The following is a 22,992-nucleotide window of genomic DNA, read 5'->3' as shown; positions in this document are numbered from 1 at the left end:
CTTCACAGAGACCATTTTGTTGTTGGTGATGCGTTCTACCCCCAGGGAGAAAATCCAACCATTGAAGAAAATGCAAGTTTTACTTTGTGTTTTTATGAAACATTTTTGCTCAAATTACTTTTAGAATGGATACCAGATCAAGTTGTGACTTTGGAAGTAAGTTGTTTTTGTAACTCAGCAAGATGCATTTTTAAGAGTTGAGGTATTCTTATTGATATTTGGGTAGCAGAGGACTTTTTTGCTGCTTTCATCCTTAGTCCTATTTTCACTTCAGTAAAGAAGTTAGTTTATAGTTATATACAGTTATACCTGCCTTTCTTCATATAGCTTGGTTATGCTCTTAAAACAAGCAAGCTGAATCATCCCTTTTTATGGTTCAATTAAGGGAAAAAGGGAGGGATTTTTTAAGTCCACACGTTCTCTATAATTTAGGAAGATTATTTTAAGAAGACCAATCAAGAACCCCATCCTTATTCTTGTTTTCATTTTTCCCAGTGAGCATTACATTATAGAGGTCCAGCTTCCAGCAAAGATGTTTGAGCTGCTACCACAGGAGATTAAAGAAGGAAAGCTGCTTCGCATGTATCCAGTGCTCTTTAATGTTGGAATCAATGAACAGCAAACACTGGCAGAGAGGTAAGAAAAAGTCACGTTTCATTTTCTGTCCAAGTACTCCATGCTGGTACAGGCTATCTCTCAGGATTAGAAATAAATCTTCTTTGTTATTTGCTCTTGGACAATCTCACATTGACTCAGTGTGTATTTTCAGAGGTATTAAAGGAAATAAACACAAGCTATGAAGCACTGTAGAACAATGAAAAAGTCCAGATGAAGATAAGACCATAAGCAGGGCTTCATTTCACAGAGTTCGTGCCATGTTTCTCTTGGATACAGATGCAAAATGGATTTCTATTTCAGATGCAGAATTTTGTTTGTATGCAGTACTCTGAAATTCTCACACAAGTTTGAAAATTCAAAATTCTTACATCTTGAAGATGGGGTTGAAGAGTCTAAACAAGTGATAAGCTAGAGAAATTAGTACTCCTATGCAACAGATTGCTGGAAACTAATTAATTAGTATAAGAATAGTCAAGTTTTCACCAACGTATTAATTTTCTTTTCCAAGAGAAGGGTATCTGTCAGTCATGTTAAATTACCACATTTGTGCAGTGCTAAAACCACAAGGTAGAAGTCAAGATGTCATTACAGACAGCTACTTTTTTAAAACGTTTTGTCTTTTAGCTGCTTTTATTAACAGAGCATCCAAAAGACATAATGCTTATCTTTGGGTTGCATTCGCTATAAGCCAAAAGCTTATAGCAAAGCTGTAGCTGGAGTAATAGAGGGAGACAGTGAAAATCCTTAACCTGGATAATAGGCAAGAAGTTAAGCACCACAGGATTTTATCTCCTGTTCATTGTAGACAGCCAAGTAAAACCAGTCTTTTAAAGAAGTCTACTAAAGAATGCCATCAGGTAGCTTTGTAAATGTTTATGGGACACTTTTCCAAGTTGAGTGGTGATATGTGAGAAAATTTAGGCAGAAAATTGAAATGGGAGACATTGACTAAAGACAGTAAAGTCTGGCCTTTTACTGGTGAAAGAGTTGGATAGTTGGTTAGAGAACTTGAAAACTTCTTGAAAATGAAAATAGGCTATTCTTGATGCCATAAAGAGGAAAGTGCTGAGAGGAGCGACGTGGCCAAACTCATAATGTGCAAAACCAACAAAATCAGTCATGACAGTTCTGAGTGGGACACTCAGAAAATAAGAGATAAGACATGGTGTGGTAAGCAAGAAGCAGGCTAGTGGGAGCTTACAGGAGTGAGATAGGCAGGAAGGACTGAGTTATGAATGTTCTGAGGAAAAATTTGGCAACACTTAGAAATAGCCTGATTACCTGGGGGCTTGTAGAGGAGTTGGTATGAAAAGATGCCTGGCTTGCAAGTGAAGTGGCAGGAAGTGTTGTTCCCAGTGGTCATTTTACATTGTGTGCAAAGAAAGCCATAAAAGAAAACAAAATAGCCACATGTCTATAAATATGGATATGTACTAATATCTACCAAGAAAATAAGTTCAATGCAGAAGCAGCTTTTCTGCATGCAGTTACAGTCTGCTTTTGTCTTAATTCAAAATACTGCTTAACTCCTAAAGCTGTACATTTACATCGCACACGATTTATGGCTAAAAGTATGGAGAGGTTTGTGGGATAAAGAACCTGAGAATATAAAAACATTTTTGTGGCAAATTTCTAGGAAGTGTTACTGTATTAGAAAAAAACATCTTCTAATTCGTTTTTTGATAGAATACACTTGAGAATATTTCTGATTTAAAAGAAATGTTCTCATGTGACAGTGCAGCAATGGCTACTGAGGAAGTAGTCACATCTTCTCCCTGTGGCCTGTTGAAATATTTGCTTCCCTTGTACACAATTTAGCAGCATATTTGATATCTTCTGATCTGTGTCCCCTTCTCTCTGAGTTTCTCACTTAGCTGCCCATGCCTCTCTTCCTGTACTTCTCCATTCCCATTTCAAATCTATTCTAAAGATGAATTTCAAAACCTTGGCCCTAACTGTCATGGGGACATTCTTGTCTTTACAATCATATCTCCTGTAGTACTGTGAGATTTAGTTTCTTGGCATGTGAAATGTGGCTGTTGTGGAAATCTTGATCTCAGAGAGAAAGATATTTGTTTTTATACCTACAGTTAGTTTGTAGATAAGCTTCTCTTCCATCTTGTGTCACTTCCATATTGTCCAGCTCTTACAGAAATTAATATGCTTAAGCGATAGCAGCACTAAGAGATGGAGGAGTTGGTGTTCTCTGCCTGTGGTACCGTTTGGAATTCCGCCAAAGTGCCTTTCCATTTATTCAAGATTTGTGAGGGAAAAAAAAAAGTGCCTTATTGCATGTTTGTAAATAGATTGCTTTGTTAATAAACTTTTGGAAGAAGTATGCATCAGTGATGATCTCGTTTCCAAAACGTAATTCCAAAGCATCCAAGGACTTAACTACTGCATGTTTGACAAAATCTCATGCATTTAGCACCAAAGTTATTTCTTTATGCAAAGAAATAATTATGAAGGACAATTTATCTTTTTGTTTGTGTGTTTTGGGTTTTTTCATAATTTACTGTGTATTTTCATAGGTTTGGAGATACCACTTTGCAGGAAAACATTAACCAGGAAAACTTAGAACTTCTCAAAGAATATTACAAGTTATTTACAGAAAAAATGCCTCCTGATTGTGAGTACAAAATAATGCAATGTCCAGATGGCTTTGAAAAGCTTTGAATGGGTAAAAGGTTATAAGACAGTAATATTGGCAGAACCCCATAACTTGTTCCATGAATTTAAACATTTTGTATCTGTAATATCCTGCTGATCTCAGGAGTGATTTCAGGCCCTGTGCCACAGCAGAAACTACAGAGAAAATGAAACAGAGGAATGATGAACTGAACAGCTATTTTAAGTTATTAAAACAATAAGTTTCTTAATATTTCATGTAGAGGACAGTCTGTACCTACTGTATTTTTACATAAATACTTGGTGGGAAATTCCATCAGCTTCAGTCTTACCCTCTGTTCTTATTCTGAAAATGTGTTGAGGTTTGGTGAACCATTGAGAAATCTGCAGATCCAAATACAAGCAATGAGCCACATCATCATTATATGAATAACAAGGTTTCCTGTATTCCACTTCTAGAGAAATTCTGTATTATAAACATAAACATTGCTATGCTGTTACTCTGATTGCCAAAAGCAAGGACTGAAAAAAACATCTGCATCAATTGAATCCTGTTAGTTTTAATGCCCAAACTATAGTCCCAAATGTTGGAGCTTTAACAGCCTGATTTTTAAATGCTATCTAAAGCTTTGATATATCACATGCATATACATGTTTATCTCTTATATCAGGATGATTTTAATTTGTTAATAATTTTGACAGAAACAAAAGCTCTTTCTAAATGGGGGGCAGGATGCCCATCCATCCACCCACAGACCTAGTATTTCCAGGATGTTTACAGAGGAACTCATACAATAAGTTGGGTGACTAATTTAGGGGAATCTTGCTAAGAAAACATCCTCGAAAAACTAACCTCATTCAGGTTAGGACTAACGTAGATCTGCTACCTCATAAATGGATTTTATTTTATAAAAGCAAAAATTTGCGTGCAGACAGTATTGGCTGCTTTTCTTTAACAGAATTTAAACTTGTACTGCCTTCCTGAAGGATTATTAGTGAACCACACAGTTCCTGGACTTCTTTCAGACTGTGAAGGCTTTTGAGAACTAATTGTGTCTAGTTCATCGTGTATTTTCTGGTTATTATAACTTTCTTGCTTTTTTCTCTACCTTTAAGAACTGAGTCTCTTCTTTATACAGTTTTTTATGGACACAAAGCACCTTTTGGTTCCTCTGCCCTTCCCAGTAGCTCCCTGCCAGTATATGCAGTCACTCTTTTGCCTTGGAGAAATGTGCCTTTTAAACCAGCCCCCGGGGAAAAAAGTGAAGCTCTCAAACTTGTTCATTTGTGGCAGGACTTTAATCCCACTCCTCTTCCCCCACCTCTGGAAGACAAACCTCCATACAAGACTGGCAGCAGCCCTGGTGCTGGGGCCAAGTGAGAGGCATTCAATATTGATGGCTTTTTGATGGTTTTGTCCCACCTATCCAGATAATTTCCTATAATGCCAAATCTGTGCTACAGAATAAATGCAGGACTGTGTTCCCAAAGCTGTCAGTTCCAAACAGTGCTCAAAAAGCCCAACAGAATTTGAGGACTCGCAGCCCTATTTGCCAGGCTGTTGCATCCACCCTTGGCAGCCTCCCTGGCCTGCTGCTTCATTCATATATTCCCTTCCAAAGAATTCAATTTTCCACTCCTTGAAAGGTATTGCCACCTTTGCTGTTAGTTTTCCTCTTGTGTCTGTATTTCTCCTTGCCAACAATAGTCTTGCTTGTAACTAAGCATCCACTGACTTTCTGTCTTCTTTAAGATGAACATACACTTCGTCATTTACCCATTTCTTGACCTCTTAAATTCTTTTAGCAGAAACTGAAAATAAGAGCATGTTTCCAGCAAGATTCCTACCAAAAATGCTGACCAAATACAGCTCTGATTGAAGCACCTAAATGGTACTGCTTTTATAGAAATACTAAGCCAGTAAGGGTCCAAAAATGTAAGATAGTTGTTTAGTTATTGGAATATGATCCCAATATTACTGGGTGGAATGTGCCTGGGCTCGTCTGACCCTTGCTGCTTGACCAAAGGCGGCAGCTGTGGTGTTTCACCTCAGAGACACCCCCGGCTAGTTGTGTGTTGCAGCTGGCACTTGGGAAAGTCCAGGCAGGGAGGAACTCAGGCTTTACTTCTGATGGAAAGGCTTTAGGCAAGGTGAAGGAAAAAAGGAGATGGATCCGGCTAGAGGGTCTTGATCCAGAGTTTTATTCCTGGGCACGCAGGCCTCTGAATGTTGCGACAGCTCCAACCGAATGCCAACCGCATGGTCCCGTGTCTTTAAGCCCAGGGAGAGGGGGAGGGAAGGGGTAGGTGTGCCACCAACCAGGTGGGAGTGAGGGAGTCTCAGGGGACAATGACCCCTAGACGGACCAATGACCACAGGGCTGAGAAGCATCTTTTGAACTTCACCAACCAGACGATGCCCTTGCTGGAATGTTAAGATTGACAGACAGCACTTAGCAAGGGGGCAAGGGGAGGGGAAGGGAGAAGGTATTGCCACACCTGGGAAAGGACAGGGATAGCTAAAACAGGAAATTGCATCACACTGCAACATTTAGTAGTACATAATTAACTGAAAACAACAAGGCTGTTTGGTATTTCCAGGCTCCTCCCCCTTATAATCGATAAGTCTGATTTGGTGGTTTAGTACTGTGGGGAACCTAAGGAGTTTAAGCAATTGATCATTTCCAGTCAAAGTGCAACTCCTTTGGCAGTACTATAGATTAGGAGACTCTTGCTGTACCTGTGGTGAAGTCACCCCTCTGAGCTGCCGCATTTTCTGCTGTGAACCAAAGGAAAGCTGCCTGGAAGCAATAAGATGTTTAGTGATACATTTGCATAATCTCAAAGCATCTTTGTAATTTTGTGCTCTCTGTTTTAAAGAAACAGATGCACCCATAAGTGTAATAGTCTAGCAGAGTGTGATGTGTTTTTATGTGCTCTACGTTATCTAATGTACAATCAGAACTTGTTAAAACAATCCACATTAAAATTATTGCAAAACAGATTCTGGATGTACATTTTCCTCTCTTTTTCTTTTTTTTATTGTTTGTTTGTGAGTGTTTTTAGACAGCACAGTATGAGTGAAGCAACTTAGTTCTTTTTGAATATATTTAAAGTACTTCTTACTATGAATCATGGATAAGGGAAACTACAGAATTTAATAGATGTAAAAGGTAAAAGCCTGTTGATAAGAGGGATCATTCCAACTTGGATCACGTTGGGAGAATGGATATTGACCTTCATTAATACTTCCCTCATTTTTATTCTTTCAATTGAGTATAAGTCTTTGGGCTTGGGTTTGGGGCTTGGGTTGTGGGGTTTTTTTGCCCTCCCTGGATGGCTAATTTACTGTCTCTGCTTGAAGAAACTGTATCCATTGATCAATTTAGTTTCACTTTCTTTCACTTGATTCTGACCCCTTTATTTGGTGATAACTATGATTAAAATTCTTTTTACTTTGCCACCATGAGATGAAATAATTTCAAAAACCAGACTCTGCTTGTTTTTATTGGTTTTCAGAACTAGCGAAGATAAATGTAACATTAGAAAAATCCCTTCTCTATATACCTATGAAACAAAGGGGGAAATTAAATTGCCTACTCTTGAATTTTTGCTAGAGATGTAGGATAATTTAAACTTCAGCTTAAATGCCATACCCAGAATAAGCAGGTGTAAATTTTTGGATTTTAAGCAAACTTTAAATTATTTTCTACTTCAAAATAAAGCCCCAATTAATTTCAGGAGAAATATACTTTGTTACTTTTTAGAGGGGATTCTAAGTGCTGTTTAACACTTATGTTACATTGTATAAAAATCTAAGGCACATTTTAAAACAATAATTAGATGTTTCAATTTGAAAACAAAACCAAAATTTTTGACTTTAAAATAAAAAAAAATAATCCCATCAAAGCTGGTTGTAATACACTCAGTTGTTTTTTTATTTTTCTGATTTCTTTTGAATGTCTGTAATAGCTGATGAACAGAACTACAGCAGAGATTTGATTTTGTTTTTCACCATCCATTTATAAGATAAAGGTTGAAGATACTTTAAATTTCCACATGAAGATCTTAGGGAGGACAAAGCAATACTCAGAAAGACATAAGGTTTGCTTATTCCTTAAATATTTATCTGGTAATTTCCATCCTGTGTTCCTAAACAAGGCTGTAAATAATAGACCTGTTCTTTATCATGAGCATTCTTTAGTCAGGACAATCATATCACCAGCCTTATCAAAATGAGCAACTTTATAATCCTTTTTTCCCAGGTTTACCACATTTTCAAGAGCAAAATGATTTAAAGGGATTGCTAGAAAGTCTTCATCAAAATATCCAGGCCAAAAAGAGAAAGAATGTAGAAATCATGTGGCTGGCTGCAACGGTAAGCTCTCTTGTTTCAAAGAAATTGATGAACTAATCATAAAGTCATTTTCATAAGTTTGCTGACATTGTAAGTGCAATGGATTTTAAGGATATGACTGGAAGACTCACTGGTTAAAGGAGGCAGATGTGCTGTAATAGTTTTTAATGTACTCATTCTCATAATCACTCATTCCACTCATAAATTTATCTCTATTTCCTCCGCCTGAATTGCAGACAATTTCTTTTTCTCACTTTTTAAGCTGGTAGAACCTGCTAGAATTTGAGCGATTTGTTTCCTGTCCATTCTTTGATAACATAAAATTACTCAAAATAATTTTTTTAGTGTCCTTGAGGTATGATGTGGGACATGATGGCTTCCTCTGGCTTTTTTTTTTTTTTGCTATTGCTGCATTTAACTTTTGATTTTCTGTAATTGAATAAATTTCACAACTATCACAAAAGACATGCAAAGGACAGACAATCAGACACAGGGAGAACACAAAGAAAATTGTTTATCTAACAGTGATTAGTACTTACTTTACTTTCTCCCCATAATTCCTTTCTGTTTTCCAGTTCTGTGGGGTTTGCACATACATACCAAAAAAAAAAAAAAAAGGCCAGGAAAACAACTCTTAGATGTTTGTAAAGAGCTCAAGCTTTTCAGGAATGTGAAATTCAGCCACACAGTTGTCTTGGTATCTCTGCCCCCTTTTACCAGCAGAGAGTTTTTGGTATCTACTGAAAGTGAAGTAAGGCTTTGTGTTTTGGGAGGCTTTCAAATGTATATACCCTTCAAGGCAAATAAATATTTGATACAAAATTATTTATAACATTCTCAGTGACTTTTTATTAACACCAGGGAAAAGAAAATCTTAACCGTGTCTTTGTATTAATAACAGTGCTGTAACTTTCATATTACTAATAACATTTTGCCATGTTGTTAATAAATATTATCACATGCTATTGCAGTGTAATTCCTTTGTAAGGAAAAATATGTTTTTCTTACAGTACCAGTCTTGCAATTACTATGAAACACTGCTTTTAAAAAAGTAAAAGATACAGTATAAAATTATTTACAAAAGAATGTGTTAAAGCTTTGGGTATAGAAAGTTGTATTTTACCATCTATTCAGGGTTCCCTGAAAATAATTTCATGGGTAAAAAGCATTCTTTGGACATACAAAGTGTTTCAGGTTTTTCATTCACTGAATTCTATTTCTCTTTAGGTTCCCTTACTTTTACTTTCTGAAATGTGTATTTCTGGTTCCAGTGAGCTACACACTGTTATTCTATATTCCATTTATTTCTTAAAAAAGATGTAAGAATAAAACTTTGTCAGTGCAGTAGCTGTGCAATATCACTTTTTTATTGCAGTAGAAGTACAAGATTCCACATGTCTATCTGTACCTGCATGTAATCACTGATATAATTGGACTGTAAGAATAAATTTAATAGAAGTTGTGTATTTCCTCTCCTCCTATGTCTCCCTGCATCAGAGCCCATCACTCATCCAGAAAAATCACCTGGGATTTTTTTACTTTATTTTATAAATGATTTTTTAATATTTTAATTTTTTTAGGACTCATTCACATTGAATAGCCCCCATGAGTCATGGACTTCCAAAGATACTAGTGCAAAGAGAATTAATCTCTTCAGTGAAACAGTTAACTTCTTTCACATAATTATTTAAGAAAATTATCATATAGTATTTGTTTTAAATCCCAGTGCAACTGTTCAAATTTTTAAACAGATTTAACATTTAAAAATTTAAATTATATGATGGAAGAAACACTCATAGGTTGTCCTTCACTATCCTGTACCTCTTTGGATTCTAAGTAAGATTCCCTTAATTGATTCCCTAAATTAAACTTTTGAGATTGCCCTCACCATGGTATCACAAAGAACTTAAAGGCTCTAAGTATTTTCTGATTTTAATAGAATTTAATAGTATTTATTGATTTTTAATAGAATTTCTGAGAATGCAATTAGCAGATGAAGAAACACTTATTTGCTGAGCTGACACTGATCATGTTCCAGTTCATCCTGCGAGCTCTCCCATGATAGCCAATGGGGGAAGTTCCTTTTTGTGATTACTGCTGTAGTTTATTGCCTTGCCATATTCTCACAAACATTTTGAGATTTTGTACAGTTAGACCCATGATTCTCCAGGGATAGGTGTAAGCAAAGTATTGCCTTTTCTCAGGACAAATTGTATCTGGGGAAAGGTAGACCCACATTTGGGTACAGAAGCTCTCCTCCAATTTTTCTTTTTCTAGTAAAATATCATTTGAAACCATAGTGTAAACTAATGGAATGGTACAACCACAGATTGATTCCTAAGGGAGGAAATCCAAAATGTCGTGTTTCCTTTTTGTGTTATAACTTTTTCAAAGTATAAGTGAAAGTAGACAATCCATGGCAGTCATTTGTGTTAAACTTTATTAATTGTGAGCCAAACATTGAACAGTTTACCTGCTGAAAATAAAAACTGTGTGAGTTAGATGTGTCCATACCTTCACAAGAAGTTAGTCTGCTACATTCATGTTTGTGAGTTAAGACTTATCATATCTTTATTCATTAGGTATTCAGACAATTTAGCTTTCATTGAACAGGGTAGTTGCTAGATGAAGTGAGGAAACAGTAAAGGAACTGTTTCTTTTATAGTTATAAAAAAATTTCTTTTATCGTTATAAAAGTCCCATGTCAAATTCAGGAATTCAGTGTACTGGTACTAACTTCTAGTAGGTGCTTTGTTCTTGAGAAATGCTGTAGCTCTGTGGGTGCACCGGCTGGGCTTGCAGAGCTGCAGGGGCTGCCCAGCCTGCCTGGTTAGAAGGGCTAACCTGTGGGGCCTGCCCGTGTTCCAGATCTGCCGGAAGCTGAACGGAGTGCGCTTCACCTGCTGCAAAAGTGCCAAAGACAGGACGTCCATGTCAGTGACGCTGGAGCAGTGCTCCATCCTGAGGGACGAGCACCAGCTGCACAAAGACTTCTTCATCCGGGCGCTGGATTGCATGAGGAGGTAGGTGGGGCCCCATGCGCTTTGAGCCAGGCTGGGACCGCGCAGGGTCTGAGGCTGGTTCTAAATGCCCAGCAGAGCCCAGGCCTGCCTGAGCAGCAGCCTAACTGCTGCCGAGCCACCTCAGTGCAGGGTCTTGGCAGCTGTGTGTTCTATCTGTAATTAACAGTTTGTGAGATAGATGCGTGAAATCTTGCAAGGGTCAGCTCACCGACTGTAGAATCCGAGCAGTACTCCAAACAGCAGTTGCTTTTAAAAAAAGTTATATTTCAGGTTTGAAGGTATTTTAAAAACCATTTGCACAGTCATTAAACTATTTGATCACCATCTACACAAATACAGAGAAAGCAAAAGAAGCATTTGTTACAGATGGCAATTCTTACTAGTCTATGTTATTGAAAAGAAACATCCAAGTAGGTTTGGACTGGTGGCGTTTGCCACTAATATCTGATAAAATCTTTACTGTGCTTTAGAAGAAGTTAATTAAAACATGTTTTATTCTAAATTGCAACTATTCAGAAATTGAGGCTGATGTTATCAGGAATGTGTAATTAAAACATGTAAAGATTTTTCATTACCTGACTTTTTGATGAATAAAAAACCTTCTTGAGCAAACAAGTTTCAATCATAAAATTAATCCAGATGCTAGATTATTTAAAGAAACTTTCATCATTGGTTTTGATGAGCTTAATCATATAGTTTTAATCATATAATAACAGTTCTAATCGTATTGTCAGTAGGAGATTTAAAATGTGTATCCCTGACACTAGAATAACAAATAACAAAGGTCACTGCAAAACTAATAGAAAATATTTTGGACAGCCTTCAAAGAAGTAACTGAATCGTATCTTGGACTTTTGTGAAACACAAATTGTTTGTATGGTGGATTTATAAAGATCCTAAAAGTAAACAATCGTGTTTATGGTCTGTAATGGGTAATTCTGGACCTTCATATTTATTATTGCCAGAAGAGGTGCTTAATGTGTAAATTAATACTGTAGGTTTACCCACATAAACCCTTTGTCCTTTGGCAAGGATAGCTGTTCTAAAGAAAAAAGGCAATTTTATAAGGAGTAAATGAGCTGAGATGGCTTAGTTGTAGGTTTAGTTCACAAGGTGCTACTAATGCAGTGAGATGTGGTGTGTTGAACTGAGCTGTATTGTTTTGGATGTGTTGTACCTTGCATAAATCCCCCAGTCTCTGTAGTAATTCAGTGAGTGAATGAGTTTTGTGCAGTCTTTCATAACTACATATTTTATCATGAACAAATTCTGAGTTTTCTGTGTTAAATTTTGTTTGTTGGCATTTCAAATGCTTTTTTTTTTCCTGGTATGTCTCCAATAAATACAGAAGTATGTAAGCTACAGTAAGTTACCAGACACAGGAAAACTAATTAATTACATAAAATCACCATAATGTTAGAATAGCATTGAGTAGAGTAGCAGATTGGAAAATTTTCACAGACATAATTTTAAAAAACCTGAACTTGTTAGTAAAAAAATCTAGTAGGTTTTTGTAGATCAAAATATAAATGATTTTGAGTGGGTTTATGTCATGTGACTGATTTGAAAGTTGAGAAGATTAACACATTAGTTATATTTGCAGGCAACAGTAATTTGAAGTCACAGAAGAATGTTGTAAAGGCAAAAAAATCAGAATAATACTTAAAAATTAAACAAGCAAATGGGTATATGAGGTTGAAGCACCATTACAAAAATGTAAAATCTATCAGTTATGCTGTAGTTTCAAACAGACAAAAGCTTTATCCTGCTCTTACCCTATATATGAATTTCAGAATTGAGCTAAAGTAGGTGAAAAATGAGTTACATAGGAGACCATGACTTTGGCTTGGGTGATAGGATTGCCTGAGGATTAAAGCAAAGGCTTTGCAATAGTGGCACTAGCATACAAAATAATTTGCACCATCAGGATAATAAAGAAATACATCTTCTAACTATGCTGGTTGCTATCAGTCTAACACTGTTCACATAACTAGAGGTTTAAAAATAAAATTTAAAAAAACCTAGCCAAATTCTTCTTTTTCCCTCCCAAATTCCTCTTTTTCCCTTCCCAAATACTCTTTTTCCCTCATGAGTTGGTCAGTGAAAGCCTAAAACTTCAGAGCAGAAGAGTAAAAATGTGAAATGGGAGCATAGCCCTTCACCCCACAGTGAAGCGTTGGCCTGGCAGTTTAAGATGTGTCTTTGATGGGAGGGGGGGTTGTATCTTTGCTGCTGTTTTCCAAGGCAGGGTTATGCAGGTGCACATTCCGCAGGGATCCTGCTCGCTCCCTGGGCTGGAGTGCCTCTGGAGCAGTGCTGGAAGGGACACAGCGCTGCTCTCCGCGTGGCCTGGCCGGGATCTGCCGGCCGGGGCTGCTCCTGTCCGCAGGTGGGGAGAGGAGCATCACATAGAAAGGCCTTTTGCGACAGCACATCGGGAAGGAAAGAGCAGATGGGCAAAGGAGAGGAGAAAAACTCTTGATTTCCACGGGTGTTTTAGCTAAAGGTCCTGTATTTCACTCGAGGGAAGTTTGGCAGCTGTGTTTTTGAGGTTTGTGTGAATGAGGCCAACGGACTTGTTTGGTAGCCATTGTTGCCCTTGTCCTTTTGTAGTTTCTTTTTTATTTGATTACTTTTGCAGATCTGAAAGATAATGCTGTGCATTTCTAACATTTTCATTGGGTACTTTTAGAAGCTTTTAGAATGATTTTCACATCTAAGAAGAGAACCTATTTTCTTTCAAGGGCAGACAGAGAAAAACTATTTGCCATTTAATCTGCAATTTTAGCAGTTTTTTCCCCAATGAATCTTCTCTAGATCACTTTGCTAAACTTTGTCAATCAAATCCCTTTGTGCTGATTGCCACAAATTGCTTTTAGGCCTTTCAAAAGAACAAGTAGACATGAAAAATTCAATTTTACCATCTAGAATCCTGATAGTTTGGATTGACCTTTGAAAGGCTTCTTTTAAGAGTTAACCGTAGGAGGTAAAGACTACTGTGAAACTAAGTGAGCTGTAGAAGTAAATGGTGATTCAAAAGCAGACTTTATTGGAAATGCCATAGTTTTGAGATATGAGAATTATAAAGGTGCCTGTGTAGCTATGAGACTTTTTCTTTGTCTGCCAGTGGTGACACAGCTTTTGCTGTTGGAAAAGGGAAGCATGTGTTTACAGATTCATGCTTTCTTGCCTCCAGAAGCTTGGAGATGCTGGACTCCAGTGTGCTGCTGCTTTTCAGCTTCTTCAGGGTCCCCAGAATTTTGAGCAATCCAAAAGTGATTCCCAGAGTTTCAGCATATTTGCTTTGGTGTACATTGCATAACTCTGTTTTGGAAAATACTGCCTGTAGCTGTTTTTTTAATGACTTAGTTTGTAAGTGGAATTGTTGTCTTTTAGTGATAAACTATACAATGTTTGTTGTTTCTTTATAAAAAAAGGCCGTACAAGGATCCTTCTATTCGTTCTTCCTTTCACTTATGAAAAATGTGGTAAATGAAACAATGATGGGAATGCACACTTTATCATTTACAATATGTAATAGATGGCTTTGTCCTCAGTCATAAGTCTGGCCATTATGATGCTGCAGTTGATGTGTACCTGAAGCAGCCATTCTATAAATAATTCCACATATTATAATTTCCTTGATATAGGTTTGTGACTTCCATTGATCTTAGTGACATGCATAGTTGAGAATGAGGAAAATCAATATATCATCCCCTCTGTATCAAGTGCTTGTAATTCACATCATATTAAAATCCTGTTTATAATGTCTCTGCCACTTCCAGGTCTCTTTTTGCAGGCATCAATATTCTTATTTTTCCCTTCACCCATCCATGAATGATTCTTATCATTCAGTGTTAAATCTATTCCAAGAGACAGAGAGGCACAAAACTGATTTACCTGAGTTCATTGCAGTATCTGTCACATGATTCTTTTTTTTTGGTCTTTAGAGCTGGCTACTGTTAAGGGAGGATGGACCCTGGTGGGCAACACTTAATGAAGTAGCTCTGTAAAAAAATAGATTTTTTTTTTTCCTTTTAAAAATTTATTTCTTTTCTGAATCTATTTAGCTTTGTTGTTTCAGTGACAGGATCCCTTTTGGAGGCTGTGGGTAGTGAATAGAGCATGTTTCCAATAAAGCCTCAAAGCAGTAACAAACAAAGGACATGACAAATCCCCTGTCTATGGTGAATCCTCCATGCTGTCAGCCTTGTCATCGTTCTGAGCAGGGCACAACACCTGTCACGTATTTCTGACACTGAATACAAAATTTGACTCAATGTGGGACACACCATTTCCACTTGAAATGGTTAAGGATATTTCAGGGTGTTTTAGATAAATGGCCTATCAAAAATCTCACTGAAGCACAAGTTCAAAGAATGAATGATCTGGACAACAAGTATTGGGCTTTTGATGAGCCAATTATAAAGAAAATATCTCCTTTTTTAAAGAGCTGTTTGAGGACAGCTTTGCTTAAAAATGAGTGAGTTGAGGAGGAGGAATAGCTGTAACAGCTCTTCAGTCGGGGACTTGCAGGTGTTCGGGGTGTTGAGGTGGACCTTGGCCAGGGAAGAGCCTGTAGCAAACACCAGAGCTGTAATTGCCACATGGACTGGGAATGAGGAGCAAAGGGACAGGATTAGAGGCAGGGATGATCCATGTGCAAATCTCTCTGTGCCTTTCACCCATCTCCCAGCTTTCACCCTGCCCCTGTGAGCTTGTGGCAAGAGATGCAGCACATGAGGAGTCACACAGAAGAGGAGGCACAAGTTCTCCTCCAGCTTTTTCCTGGCCCATCTGACCTCCTCCACCTTTTCTTTTTTCATTTAAAAGTATAAGCACAGTGCAAACAAAACTTTAAAAAGGCAAGCCTGACTTCCAGTATAGATTTTTACATCATTCTATGGCTCTTTAGAAATTTACCATCTCTATTGTGAGGTGGAAGCTGTAGATGATTTGCATCACCTGATGTACTGATAGGAGCCTGGTCATTAAGTAACAGTAAGGTCCAGTTTTGGTGCATTGAACTGCCATCCATTTTGTTTTCTAAAACTAAATTGCTGGTTTGAGGTTTTTTAATAGCCACAGTGTGCAGAGGAAAAGAAAACAAAATGAGGAGAGATGGCCACAAGATGTAATGAGAGTCAATGCCATTGGACACCTTGCTGGAGCCTTTTAGAATTAAGGTCTGTTTCTGTCCATCCTTCTGGAAGGAGGAGGAGGATTATAGACAATCATTGTGGGCAAAATATCAAACAGTCATTGAAAAGGCTTTTATATTAGAAAATCTAAGCTTTTCTAATACAACTTCTGAATTTCACAGAATTGAACTTTATAATGTATCTTTAAAGCAAGTCTCAGATTTTACAGACTTAAACCAAGGAAAAAAATAAAAGAAAGGTAACCCATGCACACTTTACTTGTGCTCTGGAACGTCCTGAGGTTCAGACTTCTACATAGACAAACTAGGCAGTGTAATTGGCAGTTGCTTTGTAATATAGCCTCACACTATATGAACCAGTTTTGTCTGCTTCACTGGGGTCAGATGTTTGAGTTCATGTTTTGCAAGTGCATGTTTTCTAGCTGACTGCAGAAGTTTCATTCTCCTGGACCTCATTTCTCCAAATTCTTCCCAAGTGCTGTTTTCAGACTTCTTTCTGATCAACACCCTAGTCAGAGTCCCGAAAACTCTCTCATATGGTTTTTTTTCATCTTCCTCTTTTTTATTACACTTTTGCTTGAATATTTCCCTCCTTTCTCCCCTGCATGTATGGCTGCTTCTTTTTTCTCCTGTTCAGAGTTTGGGCTCTGGCCTCAGTCACAGCACAGAGAGAACAGCAGAGCCAGTCCCCTGCCTCATGGTTTTGGCTTCATGTTATAGTAGTCATCCTCTGCAAGGGAAAAGAATAGCAAGGAAAAGCCTTATCTAGCTCCTTATCCTGGCATATGTTGAATCCTCAGAGTAGGTACCTGCTGAATTTTAACAAGGCTTTGTTAGGAAGAGGTTTGAAAGTCTTGCAGGAGCATGCTCTTTTGAGAGTTGCATCTCTCACATCTTTGTTATCTTGGTGCAGGATATCAAATCCTGTTCTTCAGCATGGGGATACTAGGAATACTCCCAAAAAATAGGGGGGAAAAGATGTATTTTTTTCTTCTCTAAATGATATTGTAAGTTTGAATTTTCCCATTCAAAATGAACTAACAATTGTGAGTAGACTCTAAATGGAAAGCATTGTGTAGCCTTAATTATAATTACCTTTCCCCTGGAACCTGTAATAATATTCTTGGACCAATCACTTGGGAGGAAAGGGTGTTCAAGGGAAAACACTGAAAACCTTTCCCACTGTTTGCAAAGAATATTTAGGGAAGTGACTCAGTCTACACTGATGTAGCAGGCAGTAAACAAGAATTCTGAAATAGTGCTTAGTTTTTCTATCAGCGAGTGAGGGGAAGGTAGAGCCAACAGAAATCTGTATTGTCTCTACGTTTTGACACCAGTGTTTGAGGAGTCAGTCCTTGAAATGCACCTGCTCCTTCTTCAGTGACTACTTAGGGAAGGTGAGCTCTTCAAGAGGAGTCATAACTTGACAGTCAATTTTATATAATAGGAAAAGATACTAATATATCAATTGCAGTATACAGTATTTTATCGTACATTAAAAGAAGTTCCTTTTCAGTTGAAAAAGAAAATTTTAGGCAACATTTAGGTTTCAGCTTTGTGACAAGAAACAACCCTTGATTCCCTGTGATCTTTTTGCTGAAGGGCCCCTTTTCCCTTTGGCTTCAGGTTGTGTGTGGCAGAGTTCTCCAAAGAAGAACTTGATTAATGGAATTCCAATCAAAAACTTGCCCTACTCTGAGTTGTTCTGCTCTGATTTGAACTTTTTATTTCTCACTGAGATATTGATGAGGTAAACAATCTGTTAAGTAGCCCAAAGTTGTATTTGTCATATCTTGATCCAAATGAGAGTACAGAGGACTGAGCTTTGTCTTTGCTCTCTGTGAATATTTTAATTATTCAGTATAGACAGTGAGAAATGTATGAAATTAATTACCATGTGCACTCTGTGGTCACTTAGTTTTAAAAACAGTCCAATGAAAAAACCTTATCTGATAAATTTGCTTTCCCATTTAGTGCCACAGTGTGTTTGGATGCTTAATAGTGCAGAAGTTAATTTAAACACTGCATTTGATTAATTACAGAACAAAAAAAAAAAAAAAAGGAAAAAGCTTCCTAAAAGCCTTTTCTAATGGAACATATATTGCAGGCCCATAGTTCTGGATTTCACCTGTTGTGATTAGACAAATCTAGCATGCAAGTAGTTAGACTATTGTAAAATATTGTTTGGTGTTTGCCTTTGAGATTCTTCTAGTTGCTTATGGAAAACTTTATTAATTTTCTCATTCATTTAGTGCTTTATTGCTTATTTAGAACTTCCATGAAAGACTAGGTCTTAGCAGAAATCAACAACCAGATGTATTACAATCACCAGACTGAGTAATAGCAGGTTTCTTCCTGTTATATTTCACTTTAATTAAGATTTCCTGGAAGAGTGTGTGGGAAAAGTCCTGCATGCATGTTCATTATCTGTTGAAAATCCAAGTCCTACAGCTGAATTACCCTGGCTTTGGCCATGTTCAGCTAAATCTCAGGAAGAACAACACTGCCAAGTCTAAAATTTAGATAAGAAAGAAGCAGGAAATGAGAGTAAGAGGCAGTAGTAGCGTACAGTAGCTAGTTAAAGTGATCAAACATGAAATTTCTTCAAGAAGTTACTGGCCTCTAAAACAGTGTTCTTCTTCTCAGAGTAATGTAACTTGGACAGGGAGGGCTCATAACTTCCTGTCTGTAGTCCCAGCAACCTACAGACTGTCCAGAGGTTGGAGGGGGCACACAAAGGAGAAGCAACCAGCTGCTCTTCCAAAAAAGGTGGTTTTGTAATAGAAGATTCTGCATTCCTTCAGGAGAAAGATGATGGAGTGTCAGGCTATAGCTCTGGCTGGCTTGTAAAGGAAGCAGATAACAGACATTTCTAGGTTTATCTTTCCTCTCATTTTAGACTCCCTTGATCCCTTCATAAACTTAGTTTCTTACTGTAGGAATGCTCTCTGGCTCAGATAATCATCTTTTCTTGTCCAGCAGCCTGGTTTCAGTTTTTTTTTTCATATGTTCCATCCCTTGGGATGAAACACTGGCTCAGGGCCAGCCACCATCTCTGAGGACTAGCCTAGTGCTTAAGATGTACATGACATGAGAGAATTCAGCATTCCATCTCCATATTATCTCTTTCCATTTATTATTATGATGCATTCATAAGGTGACCTGGCACATTCTGTTACACAATTGTGCTTTCAAATAGTTAGGGTCCTATTCAACTTCAGACACTGGATCTGAAATTTTCTATCTCAGGTTCTTTTTTTTTAATATCATATTGGATGCCAAAATAAAAGGAGAGATGTAATTGTTTGTCATCATCACCCTCCATATTTTATAACCATAATTTGAGGAACTGTCTTTGATGTATGGGGGTTTTCTCCCTTCAGTCTGCTGCCTTTTTCTTTTTCCAATGAGCATTTCCCTGTTTCTTACTCTCTTGCAGTAACATCTTAGTGTGTGGTATTTATATAGAAACTCTTCTGACAGTGGCTTTTCTCAGCTTAGCTGAGGGAGTTAGTTTTAGTAGTAGTTTCTACTTGTTGCTTTCTGTGGCAGCTCTGGTTTGGTGAGCGACATGTGTCCTTACCATTACAGCAGCCACTGGTGGCCTTTCACTGGAATACCTGGCAGCAGCAAGTTGTTTCTCAGTGTTAACCATCAATACAAGTCCTGCTCGCTGTTTGCAGTGGAGTGACCAGAGGAGTTTCCATTTGGGTTATTATTACCTATTATGTATTTCCTACTTTCATGATGTTATCTGCAGTCAGCTGGAACTAAACCCAGTAATGGAGCCAGCAGTATTATATTGCTATCCTGTTCTCTGGATCATCCAGAGATAAAGCTGGGAGATAATTTTGGGAACTTGCATTCTTAATAGCAGAGGTCTCTACTATAATTTGTATGAATAGGAAGCACGTGTTTATAAGGAAGTTAATGCAAAGGAAATGTTGGAGTCCTGCCAAAGTGCACAGCCAACTCCACAGCTGACTCCTAATGATAGAACAGTTAAACTAGTTTCTGCCACCCTGGGACTTAGTGGTGTTGCAGTTGTACTGTGGTTCTAAACATGCCCCTAATGCCAAAATCACTGGGCACTGCTGTGGCTGTGTATCTGCAGTGCTGTTCCCATGCCCTGCTCTAGGTTTACTTCCCTGCCAGCTGGTCTCCTCTCCCCAGCCTGGATGTTGCCATGTCTTCCAGCAGTGGGAAAAGCCCTTGGCTTTTCTGCTCTGTTGGAGATGCTCCTAATGCCCCAGGAAGGTGCCAGTGCACGTTTCTTCCTCTGCAGAGTCTTGTGATTCCAGGCAAGGCTTAGCCAAGATTTAAAGTCCCTTAGACCACGGAGATCAGAGCGTGGGAAGGGAATCACTGTTCCCTCTCTCTTCTGTTAAGAGATGACATACTTTGGTATATGAACCAGCCTCTTTTGTTAGGTTACCTCTTACTGAGGGAGACAATGCCTCTGTGTGTGGTACTCAGGAACTTCACTTATTGTTCTGTGAAATTATTGTGTAGTACATATATAAGAAATCTTCCTTTCTGCCCCTCTCATTCATCATATGGGTTTCCTGATGTGTCATCAGCTTTAATTTCATGCTACAGCCTCCCCTTGACTGCACATTTCCTTACACTTGTGAGAACACTGTAATGCTTGAGCCTTCTTATCCCACATTTCAGTTTAGCTGAACTCAGTCCCTGTGCCCAAAGAGGAAATGTACAGATTCCTGTTCCTTCCCCTCACACCAAGAGCTAGCATGTACCCTTTGCTTCTAGAGAAAGACAGGCTGAAAAGTCATCATATTATCCGCAATAGATCAGTGAGATACACCTGACTTTAAAAAATACATATATTTACTCTTCAGCCCCACTCCAGCCAGCATTTTTCAGATTTGAGGAACTAGTTTAGATTACTAAAACATTGAAAAGACTAAGGTGTAATCTGATCACACAGTCATGTATTTTATAAAACCCTGTTGTAGGATCATCTGGTTAATAGTTTGTGTCCTGGGTGAACTGACAATCTGATGAAAATATATAATTCCTGTCAAAATAGTGTTGGGTTTTATATTTGTTCTGCAAGAATCATTCCAAAGTTGGTGGTTTTTTAATTTAAATTCTTTTATAATTCTTTCGTAACTGTTGACAGCAGAGCATCTACAGAATACAAGGTAATCAGCTCAGAAAGGTTTGCAACTTCCAGCAAACTGCCTTGTGGTGTGTGGTAAGTAAAATATGTGAGGGTCCAGAGAAGTTTGTTGTGGAGTGTTTTTCATATGTTTTTGGTTTTGTTTCTTTAGGATTTTAGCTCACGTAGTTTAAGCAAGACTGACATGGTCTCTGTTCTAAGTTTATTTCTGCTAAATGGCTGTTACATTGAAAGCCTCAGGAAAGCAAATAAAAATGGCTAAACTGGCACTGTGGCAGAGGCATTATTGGCTGGTTTTGAAGTGATCAAAGTAGCATCAGGCAGAGGCAAGCAGCTACTACAATATCTCATTCTCAAAGATCCATTAAATGATTCTGAAAATCCACAAGAGACTGCTTTGATAATATTGGCTATAACTGGTTTGAATATTTATTCCACTTGCACTTTTTAAAGTCAAATGTTTTTTGACTTAAAAAGCTTATAATTGACAACCAAAGGGCAAGAGGAAGAAATGCACTTGGATCTCTTTCAATTTTAAAGTGGGAGAAAACTAGTATAGAGGTGCCAAGTCCCTTATGACATCATAGTCCTTCCTTTGTTTGAAATTTAATTTGAATCTACTTTTTCTTTAAAAGGGCCTCTTCTCATAAACTGTTTTGCTCCTGTTGCTGTACTTGAATGTGCAATAGCAAAGCTTGTAAATAATGTTCATTACCTTACTGACATTCACTATTCTGCATAGTACTAATTCTGTTTTCACACTCCTTTTTGCTACTTGGGTTCATGCTGACATAGCAAATGCAGCAATGCTGGCTGCACAATTCAAGGCTCTCTGCCTTCTGGACATTGCTGAACTGGTGTGTAAGCTTTTGAGTGTTGATGGATGCTCTTCCCTCAACATCATCCTGAATAAAGTCCTCTCTTGCTTTCCTGCTGTGTGGTTGCCTCAGGGAGAAAGCTGCTCCCTATGTCACTTTTCTCTGTAAAAATTTGCTATCACAATGATACTGTCAGCAAAATTGTAGATAATCACTTTAAAGTTAGTTTGACATTCTTTTGCCGTGTGAAGACAATTTTTGAATTTATTTTTAACGTAAGTTGGCACATATCAGACCACTATGATGCTGTTTATTTTCTCTCCTGTGCCATGCAAGCAGCCCAAGATGTGCTGCCAGGCAGAGGCATTTTGCTTTTGCTTCTGTAGGATTGTTTTTCCCCTGTTAAATTGCATTGCTGCCTTCTGTAAATACTGTCATGCTCTTGTAGCAGCTCACATCCTTCTGTTCTTTCTTGGAGGGAAAAGTACAATACTTCATAGAATCATGGAATGGCTTGAGTTAGAAGTGACCTTAACAATCACTTCATTCCAACCCCCTGCCATGGGCAGGGCCATCTTCCACTAGACCAGGTTGCTCCAAGCCCCATCCAACCTGGCCTTGAACACTTCCAGGGATGAGGCATCCACAATTCCATTAAACCCTTAGTGTGAATACAGCCTTATGCTTCATGCTGTCTTTGCTCCACAGAAGAATTAGAATACTGTGTTGTGACTGTGGTTATTGTCTGTCTGACTGTAATTTGCATAATTTCAATCTAGTAGAGCAAAAGTCAATAAAATATTTTTCTGGCTAAAGGGGATTGAAATCACCTTTTGGTGATGCTTGACAAGGCAACATTGCATACATCAAACCTTTGCTTCCTAAGTATGTTGGTCTGTGTTATAGTGCACATAATATGCACACACACACATAATTATATACAAATACAGAAGTGCAGGAATTAGTTTGTCACATTGCTGATTAATTAGATGACTTAATGAAGCGAATTATTTAAAATGGCTCACAAACCTTGCAAATCTTTTTCCAAGACAGCAGAATGGTTTTAGAGTACTTTATTTCTGCATCACTGTGGTTTCTGATTGGCAATTAAAAGGTAATTAAAACACTTGAGATTTTCATGTCCTGTGTTGCCCTGTAGGTTTATTATCTTCGTGTGATGATCTTTGTTTGTAAATGAAAATTTTGGTGGGATAGAAGCTCTAGGAAAATGTGGTCATTTCATG

The 22,992-nt window shown here is 37.9% G+C and overlaps 1 protein-coding gene across 2 annotated transcripts in view; it reads left to right on the top strand.

Annotated features, from left to right (window-relative positions):
* The window catches only part of INPP4B (inositol polyphosphate-4-phosphatase type II B), a 192,201-nt gene that overhangs the window by 151,453 nt on the left and 17,756 nt on the right, over nucleotides 1-22,992 (top strand). For both annotated transcript variants that reach the window (XM_005427765.2, XM_031062590.1), the window contains exons 19-22: nucleotides 496-636; nucleotides 3,150-3,247; nucleotides 7,512-7,624; nucleotides 10,472-10,626. In XM_005427765.2, coding sequence (XP_005427822.1) covers nucleotides 496-636; nucleotides 3,150-3,247; nucleotides 7,512-7,624; nucleotides 10,472-10,626 — 507 coding nt within the window. The remainder of the gene's footprint in view (nucleotides 1-495; nucleotides 637-3,149; nucleotides 3,248-7,511; nucleotides 7,625-10,471; nucleotides 10,627-22,992) is intronic.

Source organism: Geospiza fortis, unplaced genomic scaffold (assembly GCF_000277835.1).
Source record: "Geospiza fortis unplaced genomic scaffold, GeoFor_1.0 scaffold35, whole genome shotgun sequence".
Classification (NCBI taxonomy): Eukaryota; Metazoa; Chordata; class Aves; order Passeriformes; family Thraupidae; genus Geospiza; species Geospiza fortis.
Note: the sequence above shows the minus strand (reverse complement) of the source record. Positions and strands in the feature narration are given on the sequence as shown.